Raw genomic sequence first — 17,654 nt, forward strand, 5'->3', positions numbered from 1 at the left:
TAGCTCACAGGCATGAAGTATATGTGTATAGAGCAATTGAACTGAATACTTGCACCGTTTTCCACAGGCAGTGGTGATTTTAGCCAATATCTCACTCCTGAGGTAATGAAGGTGGAAAGGGAACAGCTTCTGCAAGCATCAGGGTGCTGGACTGGGACCATATGCTGCTAGACTGTGTGCTGCAGTGGTTCCTGCTGAAGTAATCACTGAGTCCCATGAGAAAATGTCCGACTGCAGTGGAAGAAATAAGGCAGCCGTCCCCAGAAACCTTCAGCAGAAGATTGCAAACTACCTGCAGGAAAGTTTCATCAGGATATCTACGGAGAATTCACAGGACATTCCAGTGCACATTAACAGAGTGTTCCACGGGGGTCCCTGCTGAGAAGCAGATAGCAATTCTACCTGTATTGGTTGTTTCACTACCAATTCTAGCATAAGTAAAAAAAAAGAGTAACTCAACAGATGTGTCCTGCTACTTTGGGGGTTCCATCACTGAAATTTCCAAGCAAATAGAATACTTAACAAAGGTTCCTTCCCCTGCATCAGGCTTGCCTGTGATGGACTTTAGTGTGTGGCTGGACTGCACTGGAGTCAAAAACATGTCCTGGCTCAGTGTGCACCTAGATCGCCTGGTTGCCTCTCCCTCATACTTCTCTTCCTATTCCTCATCCAACACCTCCTCCTTGCTGTTCATGGCAGGGGCCTCTGACTCAGGATCCTCTGAAGTATCCACAAGGCTCTTGGGGGGCGGGGGTGGAGTCTTGTCCGAGGATGGTGTGCAGCTCTTTGTAAAAGCAGCAGGTCTGTGGCTTTGCACCAGAGCAATTGTTAACCTCCTTTGCCTTCTGGTATACCTGCAACTTCTCCTTGGCTTTCACATGGCACTGCTACTGGTCCCTCTTTTAGCTCTTCTCATGCGATCTGCTTGTAGATGTCAATGTTTCTATGGCTGGATCAGTGCTGTGACTGCACAAACTCTTCTCCTCACAAAATTGCCACACCTAGGCACTGATGCGGTGAGCAGCAGAGGAGAAATGCCACCCAGCTTCCAGGCACCTGGATGTTTCACAGTTGCAAACTTCTCCCTTCTGCTCAGCGCATGGAGCTCATAGCACAGCTGCTCCCAAGGCTCCCTGGGTGCTTCTCAGCAGAACTGGATTTGATTTACTTCCTCTCACTGACTCTTTACTGCTGCTGGCAGCACCACTGCCTTCAGAGCCAGGTGTCCAGCCAGCAGCCTCCACTCTCAAGCCACCCAACTCTGAAGGCAGCACTGCAGCCAGCAGCAGTGGAGAAGTAAGGGTGGAAATACCACACCATATCACCCTTACTTCTGTGTAACATTTGACTTTTGCACTGGGAGCGATGGCTACAGGGAGGCTAAGGCAAATTTTGGGGTAGCGATAGCCCCCACAAGCTGCCCCCCAGCACTGTTCTTGTGACTGCCTAATAGTGAAACTTGATTGCTGTGGATGATGATGTCTAGCAAGCAGGATGTGAGCAAAGATCTTCCCAGGGACTTTAATCCTAGATGATAAACCCAGGAGGATAAAACCAGAGAATTTGCAACTACACAGTATTCTGCAGCAGAAAAAAATAACCTGAATAAGAACTTTCCCATAACAGAAGTTCCAGAGTATTTAACAAATTCTAGAGAAATCAATTTATGTCTTTAACAACTCATGGCTTTATCATTTGGTGCTCTGACAAGCTAACCAATACAGTAACTCCTCACTTAACATTGTAGTTATATTCCTGAAAATGCAACTTTATGTGAAACGATGTTAAGCAAATCCAATTTCCCCATAAGAATTAATGTAAATGTGGGGGTTAGGTTTCAGGGAATTTTTTTTCACCAGACAGAAGATATAGACATATACAGTATAAGTTTTAAACAATTTTAAACAAACAGATTAATATTGTACACAGCAATGAATGATTGTAAAGCTTGGTTGAGGTCCTGGAGAATGAGGGTGGGATATTTCCCAGGGAATGCCTTACTGCTAAATGATGAACTAGCACTTGGCTGCGCCCTCAAGGGTTAATACGCTGTTGTTAATGTAGGCAAGGCAGCATGGACTGAGGCAGGAGGGAGGAAACACAATAGATGCAGGCCAGTAAGTAGCTGCAAACACTTCCCTGAAGAAACTGAACATGATGATGAGCCCACGCTATCCAGCCGGAGCGCACCACTCCCTCCTCCTGACAGCACATGCATGGCTGCACAGGTGCTGACTTTCCAAAGTGCTGCAGGGTGCGTGCATGAGTGAGAGAGAGAGATGTGCATTACCCCTTTAAGTACCCTGAACCCACTTCAAATATGTTACCCTTTTAAGCAGATCAGCCAGTTCAGACAGGAAGCAACAGCTTCCAGCAAGCTTTGTCCTTTCTGTCCCTGAGCCCTGTCCCCTCCTCTGCTTTGTGGTGAGCAGGAGCAGGGGGACATCCTGATATCAGCACCCCTCTTCTCTCCTCCCCCAGCAAGCAGGAAGCTCCTGGGAGCAGTTCCAAGGCAGAGGGCAGGTCAGGAGCAGCACGGCAGTGGGGGGAGGGACAGCTGAACTGCTGCTGGGCAGCTGCCGAGCCACATACCTTACAGGGAATTTAGGGGAGTTGATGGGGGGGGCTGATCCCCACAAAGAGGGGCTGCTCTTCCAGAGAATCCTGCAAACAGTGGACAAAGTAGGCAGCTGCCAAACGGCGTTATAAGGGAGCATTGCACAACTTTAAACAAGTTTGTTCCCTAATAGATCAGCAACGTAACAATAAAACAGCGTTAACCAGGACAACGTTAAGTGAGGAGTTACTATAAGCATAAATTCTTTATTTCTTAGAATTAATAAATCTTTGTTGATTTGTTTGAACCTGGTCATCAAAGTGTCCTCTCTGTTCTCTAAAGTGCCACAAATCTCTATATTGCTAACTCTATAGAACAAAACAGACCCAGGAGATCCAACACCTCCTGATTTCCTCCTGAATTTTCCATTTTTCCTCCATGGAAAATTACAGTCCTCTCTGTCTCTCTCTCTCTCTGTCTCTCTCTCTCTCTTTCTCCCCGCTCTCTCGTGGTGGGGGAGGGAAGGGTGTTTGTGTATAAATGGAGCTGTAATCATAACTATCATCTTGCTTTATATAGCTGTGAGACAAAACAGCTTTATATGACTGTTTCTTTTTGCTTTATATTTTATATACAAGCATTTACATTAATATACCAAAAGTTTTTACTTCCATAGACTTCAATGGGATGAACTGCATGAGCAAAATGTAATGTGTTTATGTGTTTAAAAGATCAGGATCATAGTCAGCACTTTAAAAGAAGCACTTTATTTGTCTGCCATATAGACCATTGCTAGAGGGCACACTAGCATCCTATTAAGATTAGTGCTTCATTAGAGGATTAGGAATATTTAGCTAATCTAACAGTTGTATTGGCTGATCCTGCCTTTGTGCTTTTATGATACTCTTATTAGTGAAAGTTTCCAGGGAACAATGAATTGTTATTATTAGTGCAGAAGTTGTTTTCTTCATGCTTGTCTGCTTTTATGTTTAAACTATTCTGAGAGGATGACTATTCTTTGCATTTCTCCCTCAGAAAGCAGCCCTTATTAAGGTATGCATTTTAATTCCAAACACACAAGATGATGCTTACTTGAATCACTGCAATGGAAACCAGAGCCTCCTCCTGGAAGTGAGCTTAAAAAAATCAACCGTAAGCCAAGGCTGGCTGATACTTCACCTTCCTTTTTTTCAATCTGTGCTTCTTTTTGAAGAGAGAGATTCTTATTTAAAATCCATCTTCAAATGGGCAGAAGCCTAGTAAATCCAACTGTTATAGGAGATCTGGTATCGATGAGGTTTCAAAAGCCAGTAAAATTTAAATGGAAATATTCTCAAATTACACAGAACTCTTATTAAGGAGTAAACACACACTGCTGAATAGTGGTTACAACATGACTCTATAACAATTACAGTTGGCTTGGAATTTTATCAAAATCATTTTTGATAGAAAACCAAGTTTCCACAAAATTAAATCTTCAATGGGAAAAAATTGCAGCTTTGCCATCAAGAAAAATTAAATAAAATGTTTCAGGCTGGTTCGACACAAAGCAGAATATTTAATTTTGTTGATCTGACCTAAAACATTTTGTTTGCATCAGTTCAACGTCAAACTGCTTTTCCCCATTGTGGCACATTGCTTCACTGGAGTTGTTGTTCGGGTCCCCATTCTTTTCAATTGGCTCCTGGAGAAGTACATCTCCCATGATGCATCATGAACCAAACTGGGATGGGAAGATGGGAAAAGCATCTTCACATCCAACTCGCCAACCTAGTAAGGAGGGCTTTAAACTAGGTTCAAAGGGGGGAAGGTGTCAAAAACCCACAGATAAGTATAAAAATAGCTGACTCAAGAAAGGGTTAGATTTGAGGGAAGAGGGGGAACATGGAAAATTCAACAAGGACAACAGGTTCAACAAGGACAAATGCAGAGTCCGGCAATTAGGACAGAAGAATCCCATGCACTGCTACAGACTAGGGAACTGAATGGTTCTGCAGAAAAGGACCTAGGGGTTACAGTGGACAAGAAGCTGGATATAAGTCGACAGTGTGCCCTTGTTGCCAAGAAGGCTAATGGCATTTTGGGCTGTATAAGTAGGGGTATTGCCAGCAGATCGAGGGACATGATCATTCCCCTCTATTCCACATTAGTGAGTCCTCATCTGGAGTACTGTGTCCAGTTTTGGGCTCCACACTACAAGAAGGATGTGGAAAAATTGGAGAGAGTCCAACAGAGAGCAACAAAAATGATTAGGGGGCTGGAGCACATGACTTATGAGGAGAGGCTGAGGGAACTGGGATTGTTTAGTCTGCAGAAAAGAAGAGTGAGGGGGGATTTGATAGCTGCTTTCAACTACCTGAAAGGGGGTTCCAAAGAGGATGGATCTAGACTGTTCTCAGTGGTAGCAGATGACAGAACAAAGAGTAATGGTCTCAAGTTGCAGTGGGGGAGGTTTAGGTTGGATATTAGGAAAAACTTTTTCACTATGAGGGTGGTGAAGCACTGGAATGGGTTACCTAGGGAGGTGATGGAATCTCCCTCCTTAGAGGTTTTTAAGGTCAGACTTGACAAAGCCCTGGCTGGGATGATTTATTTGGGGATTGGTCCTGCTTTGAGCAGGAGGTTAGACTAGATGATCTCCTGAGGTCCTTTCCAACCGTGATATTCTATGATTCTATGAAAATTAAAATAGGGTCATAGGAGCAACAACAGGGAAATCAGTGGTGGAATCCGCTCAATTTCTTAGTTGTTGATAAATAAATGCAAGGAGTATGGGGAATAATCAGGAAGAACTGGAAGGTTTAGTATATAAGCAAAATTATAACTTAATTGGCATCACAGAAACTTGGTGGGGTAAATCTCATGACTGGAATATTGGTATAGAGAAATATAGCTTGTTCAGAAAGGACAGGCAGGGTAAAAGGGAAGGAGATGTTGCATTATATATCAGAAATATATACACTTGTTCTGAGGTCCAAAAGGCAATGGGAGACAGACCAGTTGAAAGTATCTGGGTAAAGGTAAAAGGTGTGAAAAATAGGTGTGACATAATGGTAGGAGTCTACTATAGGCCACCAAATCAGGAAGAGGAGGTGGATGAGGCATTTCTAAAACAAGCAACAGAAATATCACGAGACCTGGTAGTAATGGGGAACTTTAACTACGCAGATATCTGTTAGAAAAGGAATAAGGCAAAACACAAAATTTCCAATAAATTCTTGGAATATGTTGGAGACAACTTTTTCTTCCAGAAAGTGGAGGAAATAATCAGGGGACAGTAGTGAACAGGAAGGAATTGAGAGCGAATCTGAAGGAGATTGGGCTGGGAGTGATCATGAAATGATAGATTTCAGGATTCTAAGGAAAGGAAGGAGTGAGAGCAGCAGAATAAGGACAATGGACTTTTAAAAAGCTGACTTTAACAAACTCAGAGAACTGGTAGGTAAGATCCTATGGAAGGAAAATCTAAGGGGAAAAATAGTTTAGAGCTGACAGTTTCTTAAGGAGACAATATTACAGGCACAAATGCAAACTATCCCAATGCAAAAGAAAAGTAGGAAGAATAGTAAGAGGCCAAGATGACTCCATCAGGAGCTCTTTAATGACCTGAAAATCAAAAAGGTATCCTACACGAAGTGGAAACATGGACAAATTTCTAAGGAGGAGTTGAAGAGACTAGCACAAGCATATAAGACGAAAATTAGAAAGGCTAAAGCACAAAATGAGTTACAGCTAGAAAGGAACACAAAAGGCAATAAGGAGAGGTTCTTTAAATACATTAGGTGCAAGAGAAAGCTGAAGGAAAGTGTAGGCCCTCTACTTAGTGTGGAAGGAGAGCTAATAAGTGAAGACATTGAGAAAGCTGAGGGGTCTAGTGCCTATTTTGCTTCAGTTTTCACTAAAAAGGTTAAAGGTGACCAGATATCAATGTGATTAATATTAACAACAAGGTGGAAGGAATGCAAGCCAAAATAGAGAAAGAACAGGTTAAAGAATACTAAGATAAATTAGATGTATTCTAGTCAGCAGGACCTGATGAAATTCATCCTAGGGTACTTAAGGAACTAGCTAAAGCAATCTCAGAACCATTAGCAATTATCTTTGAGAACTCACGGAGAATGGGTGAGGTCCCAGAAGATGCAAAAGGTCAGACATAGTACCTTTCTTTAAAAGGGGGAACAAAGATCAGTTATAGACCAGCAGCATAACTTTGATACCTGGAAAGATACAGGAACAAATTATTAAGCAATCAATTTGTAGCCACTTAAAGGATACTAAGGGTATAAGGAATAGCCAACATGGATTTTTCAAGAACAAATCGTGCTATACCTAGCTAATTTCCTTCTTTCACATCATTAATAGCATAGTGGATTGGGGGGGGAGCAGTAAGTATAAAATATCGTGATTTTTAGTAAGGCTTTTGACAAAGTCCCACATGACATTCTCATAAGCAAACTAGAGAAATGTGGTCTAGATAAAATTACTATAAGGTGCACAACTGGTTGAAAGAACCACTGTTCTAACTGTGAAGGTGTATCTAGTGAGGTCCCGCAGTGTCAGTTCTGGGTCTGGTACTAATTCATTAATAACTTGGATAATAGAGTGAAGAGTATATTTTATAAAATTTGCAGATGACACCAAGATGGGAGGGGTTGCAGGAGGACAGGATTAGAATTCGAAATGATCTTGACAAATTAGAGAATTTGTCTTTATTGAGTGTATTCTCTTTGATTCCAGACAAGGGCAAAGTACTTTACTTAAGAAGGAAAAATCAAATGCACAACTATATTATGGGGAATAACTAGGCAGATGTACTGCTGAAAAGGCTCTGGGGGCTATAGTGAATCACAAGTTGCATATGAGTCAATAATTTGATGAAGCTGCAAAAAAGGCTAATATCGTTCTGGGATGTATTAACAGGAATGTTGTGTATGTAAGACATGGGAGGTAACTGTCCCACTCTGTTTGGCACTGGTGAGGCCTCAGCTGAAGTACTGTGTCCAATACTGAGTGTCACACTTTAGGAAAGATGTGGATAAATTGAAGAGAGTCCAGAGGAGAGGTTTAAAAATACCCACATGAGGAAAGGTTAAAAAAACTGGGCATGTTTAATCTTGAGGGAAAAAAGACTGAAGGGCTACCTGATAACAGTCTTCAAATGTTAGGGACTGCTCTAAAGAGGACTGTGATCAATTGTTCTCCATGTCCTCTGAAGGTAGGACAAGAAGTAAAGGGCTTATCTGAAACGAGGAAGATTTTGGTTGATATTAGTAAAAACTTTATACGGGTAGTGAAGCTCTGGAATAGACTTCCGAGGGAGGCTGTGAAATCCCCATCACTGGAGGTTTTTATAAACAGGTTGGACAAACACCTGTCAGGGATAGTCTAGGTTTACTTGGTCTTGCCACAGAGTAGGTGGCTGGACTTGATGACTTCCCAAAGTCCCTTCCAGTCCTACATTTCTATGATTCTATAGGAGATGGAGCCGGCCCATAGGAGAGAATGGAGGCATCAAACTCTCAAACTACAATCCCCATGAAGTAATGCACACCATGATGAAATTCAACTTAATGTTGAACTGATTCAAAATGAAGCATTTAGGGTCAGTACAACAAAGCAAAGCAAAAAACTTTGCTTTCCTATAGTCAATATTATTTTGTATATGTTATGTTTTATAGGTGCTTTCACTTCCCCTCTGTCAGGTAGCTTTTTTAAAAAACAAACAAACGGTATAGTCTTTCAGGTTTCAGAGTAGCAGCCGTGTTAGTCTGTATCCGCAAAAAGAACAGGAGTACTTGTGGCACCTTAGAGACTAACAAATTTATTAGAGCATAAGCTTTCGTGGGCTACTGCCCACTTCTTCGGATGCATATAGTCTTTGTGACTTTTTGGTATCTAGTAAACTATTCTTAAACAATTCCAAATAGCATTCACATTTTTTCTGTTTAAATTCTTTCTCCTAGCTGATTTGGCTCAATTGTTATCAGCTTTGTGAAGCTGGCCCTTTCAAAGCTCTGTGTGTGTGTGTGTGCGCGCGCATGTGTGTGTGTGTGTGGGGGTTGGTTTGGACTTTACATTTGTTGTGCGCAAACAGAATAATCAAGTAATGATTACATGCATCCAAGCAACCACTAACTTTTAGTTCTGTGATCAATTCGTCTTTATCTTGCAGTGCTGTGAGGTACTACTCTTAAATAAAATCCATTCACTGAAGGAAACACAGGAGGTGCCAGCTGTCAGCTGAACTCTCTCGTTAATAGGAACAAATGAATAAAGGCAGTATAGTGATTGCTAACAAGATGTTCTCATTTTGAATCTTCTGATATACATGAAAATCAGAAATATGGTTTTCAAGAGTGGCCCTGTTCAAACACTTTAAACCTGTACAAGCACATTAACATTAGTGTAAATTGAAAACACAGTTTAAAGGTCTAAAACTCCATTTATGTATATTCTAAACAAAATAAAATTAGTCTAATATTTATTGTTTTGAAAATTTAAAAATTCTGTATTTTGTGCTCTTACCTAGATGCTTTTCTTGGAGAAAGAATAGGTAGGAATAATGAGAACAGGGTTCTGGTTTGGAGCAACATGGGCAGTTTCTTTTAACTACTAATTATTTATATTACAGTAGAGCTTTTACAGAGAGACAAAGATGTAGTCACTGCCTCAAGGAATGATACATGTAAAGAGAGAATAAATCAATATAAGGGGGGAAGAAACAATTTAATACCATTTGATTTTTTTAAAAATTACTAATGAGTAATAGAATATTCCCCACTGTGTCTGACTTTCGCATTAGATTAAAAAAAATACAAATAAGACTTAAGCACCTTACTCCCATTAACTTTCAATGAGAATTGTACCTTTGAAAATCTCCCCCACAGGACACAAATCAACTATAGCAAAAGTATTCTCACACTTCTTATCAAACTGTCTGTACTGGGCTATCTCGATTATCACTTCAAAAAAATTTTTTCTCTTACTTAATTGGCCTCTCAGAGTTGGTAAGACAACTCCCACCTGTTTATGCTCTCTGTATGTGTGTATATATATCTCCTCAATATTTATTCCACTCTATATGCATCCGAAGAAGTGGGCTGTAGTCCACGAAAGCTTATGCTCTAATAAATTTGTTAGTCTCTAAGGTGCCACAAGTACTCCTGTTCTGATAGCAAAAGAGAGTTTTACTTGAATAATGATTGCAGGATTTAACCCTTTCCCCTCCTCCAAATGCATCACTGGAAAACTTCCTTCAGCTTAATTCCTTATGAAAACCATGGAGTGCTGAATCAACTAACATCAATTTGGCTTGTCACACCGGAACAACTTTCTTCCATTTCTGAATGAGGTCAAATGTGGCCAAACCACCCTTTCTTTTTCTCTAAGAAAATGTGACTGAAAGCACCCCAGTATTCACACCTTACACACTATTGTAATAATCTTTGTACAAAAGGTGCCTTGTGAGGTATCATTTGAAAACTAATAACTTGCTGGTCAATAATATGGTGAAATGTATACAGCAACATTATATGTAAAGTTATGAAGTCCCCCTTTATGATGATGTTAGCACATATTCAAACCCACACAGCCCTGATGAGGCAAAAGTCGTTAAACAGGTCTATCCTAAACTAAGGAACATGTGTTTACCTCAATTTACAGATAAGTAGTAAACAGGGTCCTTGAGACAGCAAGAGGAGGAAATGGCAGGAGACAGCAAATCTGCATTTCAGCATACATGGGAAAGGAAGCATATGGAGCTACCCTCAACACCAGACCCCGTGGCACCTTCTTTACTGTTTGAATAAACTTTGTTTTGAGGGGTAATTCTCAGAAGACTCCACTTCAAAGGGTGACTGGACTATAAAAGTGAGGGGCAAAACCACCCCACCACTCTCTATCTCTCCCTTCCACCTAAGAAGATAAAGGAACCAGCCCTTTGATTCTGAGGGAAGATCCTGACCTGAGAATTTGGTCATTAATGATGCGGAGATCCTGTACCTTGAACCAAGTTTAGCTTGTTAAGTTTCAGCTACTAGAAAGTATTTTATCTTTATTTCTATTGTAATCATTTCTGACTTTAATATATTATTTTGAACTCACTTAAAATCTGTCTCTTTGTAGTTGAATAAACTTGTTTTATTTTTTTAATCAAAAATATTGTGTTCAAACTGAACTGTTTGGATAACTCCAGTTAAAGTAGCAAACTGTTGAATATTGACCCCTTAAAGGGGCAATGGTCCTCTAATATCTGAACTGTCCAGGAGAAGGCTGGACATTGCAGAACACACACATTGGGGAAAATTCAGAATTGGGAGTGTGTTAGTGCCACCCTGCAAGTGTAACCAAGGCTGGTGGAAGCCAGAGTGTGACTGGAGTGTTGCTGACAGGTTGCTGGGGTCAGAGCTGCTGGGCCAGGCCTGTAGCTATATACAGACACCCAGGGTATGACCATATGATGTCTGGCTGTTTGTGAGCAGCCCAGGTTGGAAGATACAGCAGCAAAGCATTATGAGGCAGGAACCCAGGGTTATGGAGCAGGCAGTGACACAACCTCTCACTAGTCTAGATTGTACTCCAGAATGTGACAGAAAAAATACATGATTTTGTTCTAGCCAAAGACTGACAGCCTATACGAACAGGACATCAACAATAACCTTCTGGCAATAATCTCTCAAGAAGTCAGTTTCAAAACAACTGTGGTGATACCTATATTAAGAACTTGATTCTATGTATTTGGGAGGGGAGCACTCAAATAACAGCATACAGGATACCTTAGCCATCCAAAATTCTCAATTGGTCTCATATTTACATCTCTCACTACGGTAATCAAAGATTCTGAAAACGGGTGTGACTTAATCAAATAGGGAGGGAGCTGTAGCCCCTACAGTGTCTTCTTTTTCAGTGGGGAAATGGGAGGAATTCTGTACTCATCTCAATGTAAGGAACACATATTTGATGTGTTTTCTGGAATGAACTACAGAATGCCCATGAGCCTTTTCAGATAAATAGGTAGATAGCTCTATCTGTGCTACATGTGCTTTCTTTCGTTATAACATGTTGGGACCAAATCTTACAAGACCATCTGAGGGCTTCCTCATTAATTCTGAATTATCCAACCCACTTCTCGCTGAAACAGTACTTCCCAGGTACTGCATATAAATGTGACAGCTTTCTCAAGTGTAACGTTATTCAGTCTTCCTGCAGGGGCATCAATCACACAAATCCACATGGCCTGTGGCTAGTATTATCTGCCTTAATTTGGGGGTATCTTGCTGAGTATCATCTTCCTGTATATATCTATCCAGGTTTACGATAAGATTACCTAATCAGTAAAGCAAAGATTATATGTTGTCTGCAACTGCAGATCACAAACACTTGATCCCTGCAGGACCTCTCTTCTAAACCCTGCTTTTTCCTTACTAACCATATTGCAGATTTTTCCACAATAATGTTCAAGAAAGATATAATTTGACACTGACAAGTAGCTTTATACTGTTAGATTCCCTTTCATTGACTTTTTAAAAAAATAAGCAGTTTGTATGTTCTTCTGGTTGTTTTGTATATTTTTTCTCAACTTGTTTGCCATCATTAAAACCAATAGCTAACTCTCTTTTCCACACCTCTTTGTAAACTTAGTCAAACAGAGTTAAGACTATTTGGAGATTTACTGTCTGTACTTAGAGTTTGTAGAAGATTTTTAACTCCTATAACATAAGACTATGGCCATGTCTACACTACGAGAGTAGTTCGATTTTACTTAAATCGAATTTTTGGAATCGATATTGCAAAGTCGAACGTGTGTGTCCACACTAAGGACAGTAATTCAACTTTGTGAGTCCACACTAACGGGGAAAGCGTCGACATTCGAAGCGGTGCACTGTGGTCAGCTATCCCACAGTTCCCGCAGGCCCCGCTACCCATTGGAATTCTGGGTGTAGCCGCAAAAGCCTTCTGGGTAAAAAAAATGTGTCCAGGGTGCTTTTGGGTAACTGTCGTCATCCGTCCATCACTCCCGCCCTCCCTCCCTGAAAGCGCCGGCGGGAAATCAGTTCGCGCACTTTTCTAGTCAGTGACAGTGCGGACGCCACAGCACTGCGAGCATGGAGCACGCTGCGACCATCGCTGCAGTTGTGGCCGCTCTCAATGCCTCGCAGCTTATCATACACCTTTCCCTGAGGCAGATGCAGATAAGTCAGGCGAGGAGGCTACGGCACCGCGGTGAGGGCCTGAAGTCTGAGAGTAGCACAGACCTCTCAGAAAGCACGGGACTCAGCGCCGAGGACATCACGGTGGCAATGGGTCATGTTGATGCCGTGGAACGGCGATTCTGGGCACGGGAAACAAGCACTGAGTGGTGGGACCGCATAGTGCTGCAGGTCTGGGATGAATCCCAGTGGCTGCGAAACTTTCGCATGCGGAAGGGAACTTTCCTGGAACTTTGTGAGTTGCTGTCCCCTGCCCTGAAGCGCAATGACACCCGGTTGCGAGCAGCCCTGACTGTCCAGAAGCGAGTGGCCATAGCCCTCTGGAAGCTTGCAACGCCAGACAGCTACCGGTCAGTTGCGAACCAGTTTGGGGTGGGCAAATCTACCGTGGGGGTTGTTGTGATGCAAGTAGCCAAGGCTACTGCTGCCAAAGGTAGTGACCCTGGGAAACGTGGAGGCGATCATAGATGGCTTCACAGCGATGGGATTCCCAAACTGCGGTGGGGCCATAGATGGAACTCACATCCCTATCCTGGTACCGGACCACCAGGCCAGCCAGTACATTAACAGAAAGGGCTACTTTTCCATGGTGCTGCAAGCACTGGTGGACCACAGGGGACGTTTTACCAACATCTACGTCGGATGGCCGGGCAAGGTTCATGACGCTCGTGTTTTCAGGAACTCTGGTCTGTTTAGACGGCTGCAGCAAGGTATTTACTTCCCGGACCACAAAATAACTGTTCGGGATGTGGAGATGCCTATAGTCATCCTCGGGGACCCAGCCTACCCGCTAATGCCCTGGCTCATGAAGCCCTATACTGGCGCCCTGGACAGTGAAAAAGAACTCTTCAACTACCGGCTGAGCAAGTGCAGAATGGTGGTGGAGTGTGCTTTTGGCCGTCTCAAGGGGAGATGGAGAAGCTTACTGACTCGCTGTGATCTCAGCGAAACCAATATCCCCATTGTTATAGCAGCTTGCTGTGTGCTCCACAATCTCTGTGAGAGCAAGGGGGAGACCTTTATGGCGGGGTGGGAGGTTGAGGCAAATAGCCTGGCTTCTGATTACGCACAGCCAGACAGCCGGGCGATTAGAAGAGACCAGCGGGACGCGCTGTGCATCCGGGAGGCTTTGAAAGCTAAGTTCCTGAGTGAGCAGGGTAACCTGTGACTTTAAAGTTTGTGTACAGAGAAGCTGAACCTGCCCCCGTTTCTTTACCCAATTAATGTTGACTATCCTCTCCAGTTACATACTCCCTTCACCCCCCTTCCAACACACGTTTTGAAATAAAATCAGTTCTACTTTGTTAATGCACACCGTTTTCTTTACTACTGTTTTCGCGGGAATTTTTTAAAACTGGGACGCAGACTGTGGTGCGGAGCGGGTGTAGTGTAGTGACGCAAATGAAGCTTCTAAACTCAAGGATTGACAGGCTCCGCTGTGGTGGGATGGTTGTTTCAACGGAGCCTGTCACCCCTCCTGATCGGGACTGTGTGTATGGGGGGGCTATGTGACTTTGTGGCAGGGGGAGGACGGTTACAGATCCCCTGCTGCGTGGCTCTGTGATCCTGCATAAGGACCGCCGCTTAAGATCTGTAACTGCCCTCCCCCGCCACAAAGTCACAGAGCAACCCACCCCCCACCACATAACATGAAAACCACCTCCCAGACTGACCAGGGTAACTAGTCACTGCACTGTGTATGTGCCCTGCTGCTGTACCTGCCCCCGCCTATGTACCCTGCCAAAGGTGACTGTCCTGTCCAATTACCAACCCCCTTTCCCCTCCTCCTCCAAAAGAACATGATGGAAACAGTAGTTAACAGAAACGTATTTTTTATTATCAACTACACATGGAACTGGGAGGTGAAACTTGGACGGGGGCTTGTGTCAGGCGGGAAGGAAAGAACTTGTCAAATTTTGGGGAATGAGAGCCTTCTGCTACTAGAGCTCTCTGCAGGGGTGGAGTGAGAGTTAGCACGGACTCTGCCACCTCTCCTTCTTTGGACTTTGGGTGAGGTGGGTATGGGACTTGGTGGCGGGGGAGGGCGGTTACAGATAGACTGCAGCGGGGCTCTGTCCTCCTGCCTCCGTTCCTGCAGAACATCCACAAGGCGACGGAGCGTGTCCGTTTGCTCCCTCATTAGTCCAAGCAGCGTTTGAGTCGCCTGCTGGTCTTCCTGCCGCCACCTCTCCTCCCGATCCATGTTTGCTTGGTGCATTTGGGACAAGTTCTCCCGCCACTGGGTCTGCTGTGCTGCCTGGGCTCGGGAGCAGGCCATAAGCTCCGAGAACATGTCCTCCCGTGTCCTCTTCTTCCTACGTCTAATCTGCGCTAGCCTCTGGGAGTGTGATGCCAGGCTAGGTTGTGAGACAGTCGCAGATGTGGCTGTGGGAATGGGAAAAAGGGAGTGAATTCCTCAGAAAGATAAATGTAGTTGTGAACAAAGAACATAGTCTTTCTCTGTGAACAAGACCATGCACAGCACCCATCACATGCGCACTCAGCACAAGGTCGAATTCTCAGCCTTCGCATTCAGTGCCTGGGGTCTTGCACAGCACATTTGAGAAGCGGGGCAGCACAACGGAATTTCTGTTGCAGGCAGACATGGTAAGCCGTAGACTTGTGGCAGCTTAAAACTTTTATATTAGCACTGGCCTCATTTCACATTGAAAGCAATGTCAGTCCCTGCTGCCAGCAATCCAGCAAGCGGGAACTCTGCCCCTGTCCCACCCCCTCGCGGCTGTCCCCAGGAACGATCCCTGTAGGCTGCCCCTCTCCCGCCTCCACCGCGTGGCTGCAAACCAGCGGTTACAGTTCTGTTAAGGAACAGGAAAGCAGTCCCAACACTAACATTCCCTTTATGTAATTCAAAGCAGGTCACCATGAGCGACATCACCCTGATGAGGATCTCTGACAGCGAGAAAGAGAGAATGCTCCGGGAAAGCCTCCAAAGACCAGGGCCGTATGCCGCCCTGCTGTGCAGAGCAATGATTCCCGAGTACTTGATTGTCTCGTGGCGCGGCAACGTGTCGTACTACGGAGGACCCAATAAGGCCGCTCTCCCCAGGAACCTCATGCAACGGCTTTCCAATTACCTCCAGGAGAGCTTCATCGAGATGTCCCAGGAGGATTTCTGCTCTATCCCCGGACATATAGACCGCATTTTACTGTAGCTGCAGTAGCAGGGACTAAACAGTAGAGCGGCTTGGGCAGGACAATCACGCAAAACCGGACATTGCTAGATTTTTTTTCAAAACTTGCACTGCCCATGACTGAACCGTTAAGCGCCTAGGGCAAAGTAATCATGAACAACCCATTCTTTTAATTGTTAATATTCCTATTCTGTTAAAAATAAATGTTTAGATGTTTACAACACTTACTGGCTGATCCTTCCCCAGATTCTGTGTCCGGGGTAACGGCTGGGGACGGTTGGTAGGGGATCTCTGTAAGGGTGATGAAGAGATCCTGGCTGTCGGGGAAATCAGCGTTGTGAGCGCTGCCGACTGCCTCGTCCTCCTCATCTCCTTCCTCATCTTCCCCGTCCCCTAACATGTCCGAGGAACCGGCCGTGGACAATATCCCATCCTCAGAGTCCACGGTCAGTGGTGGGGTAGTGGTGGCGGCCGCACCTAGGATGGAATGCAGTGCCTTGTAGAAACGGGATGTCTGGGGATGGGATCCGGAGCGTCCGTTTGCCTCTTTGGTCTTCTGGTAGCCTTGTCTCAGCTCCTTGATTTTCACGTGGCACTGCGTTGCATCCCGGCTGTATCCTCTCTCTGACATGTCTTTAGAGATCTTCTCATAGATCTTTGCATTCCGTTTCTTGGAGCGCAGCTCGGAAAGCACGGACTCATCGCCCCACACAGCGATGAGATCCAAGACTTCCCAATCAGTCCATGCTGGGGCCCTCTTTCTATTCAGAGATTACACGGCCATCACTGCTGGAGAGCTCTGCATCGTTGCCAGTGCTGCTGAGCTCGCCACGATGTCCAGACAGGAAATGAGATTCAAACTGGCCAGACAGGAAAAGGAATTCAAATTCAAATTTTCCCGGGGCTTTTCCTGTGTGGCTGGTCAGAGCATCCGTGCTCGTACTGCTGTCCAGAGCGTCAACAGAGTGGTGCACTGTGGGATAGCTCCCGGAGCTATTAGCGTCGATTTCCATCCACACCTAGCCTAATTCGACATGGCCATGTCGAATTTAGCGCTACTCCCCTCGTCGGGGAGGAGTACAGAAGTCGAATTAAAGAGACCTCTATGTCGAACTAAATAGCATCGCAGTGTGGACGGGTGCAGGTTAATTCGATGTAATGGCGCTAACTTCGACATAAATGCCTAGTGTAGACCAGGCCTATAAGAATAGCCATGTTGGGTCAGACCAATGGTCCATCTAGCCCACTATCTTGTCGTCTGGCAGTGACTAGTACCAGATGCTTCAGAGGGAATGAATAGAACAGGGTCATTATTGAATGATCCATCTCCTGCTGTCCAGTCCCATCTTCTGGCAGGCAGAGGTTTAGGAATACCCTGAGCATGGGGTTCCATCCCTGACCATCTTTGCTAACAGCCATTGATGAACATAACCTCCATGAACTTATCTAATTCTTTTTTGAACTCACTTATACTTATGGCATTCACAACATCCCCTGGCAGTGAGTTCCACAGATACACTGTCCTTTGTGTAAAGAAATACTTCCTTTTGTTTGTTTTAAAACTGCTGCCTATTAATTTCATTGGGTGACCACTGCTTATGCAAAGGGGCAAATAACACTTTCCTATTCACTTTCTCCACACCATTCATGATCATATAGACCTCTATTATGTTCCCTTTATTAGTCTCTTTTCTAAACTGAACAGTCTCAGTCTTTTTAATCTCTCTTCATATGGAA

At 44.1% G+C, this 17,654-nt stretch overlaps 1 protein-coding gene across 1 annotated transcript; it reads right to left on the minus strand.

Annotated features, from left to right (window-relative positions):
• Nucleotides 1–14,037: 14,037 nt before the first annotated feature.
• LOC135981787 (uncharacterized) lies at nt 14,038–17,368 on the minus strand. Its single transcript, XM_065586013.1, has 2 exons — nt 16,146–17,368; nt 14,038–15,150 (listed from the first exon to the last, which is right to left on the minus strand). The coding sequence occupies exons 1-2, from the start codon at nt 16,546–16,548 to the stop codon at nt 14,675–14,677; spliced, it is 879 nt and encodes a 292-aa protein (XP_065442085.1). The 5' UTR covers nt 16,549–17,368; the 3' UTR covers nt 14,038–14,674.
• Between the last annotated feature and the right edge of the window lie 286 nt (nt 17,369–17,654).

This window comes from Chrysemys picta, chromosome 2, assembly GCF_011386835.1.
Source record: "Chrysemys picta bellii isolate R12L10 chromosome 2, ASM1138683v2, whole genome shotgun sequence".
NCBI classification, from domain to species: domain Eukaryota; kingdom Metazoa; phylum Chordata; order Testudines; family Emydidae; genus Chrysemys; species Chrysemys picta.

Bases quoted from the DNA above. Each gene is read 5' to 3' on its own strand.
- LOC135981787 (XM_065586013.1), bottom strand. From the start codon at position 16,548: ATGTCAGAGAGAGGATACAGCCGGGATGCAACGCAGTGCCACGTGAAA. The intron at 15,151-16,145 runs GTAAGTGTTGTA...CCATTCCCACAG, and splicing joins ATCTGGGGAAGGATCAGCCA to CCACATCTGCGACTGTCTCA.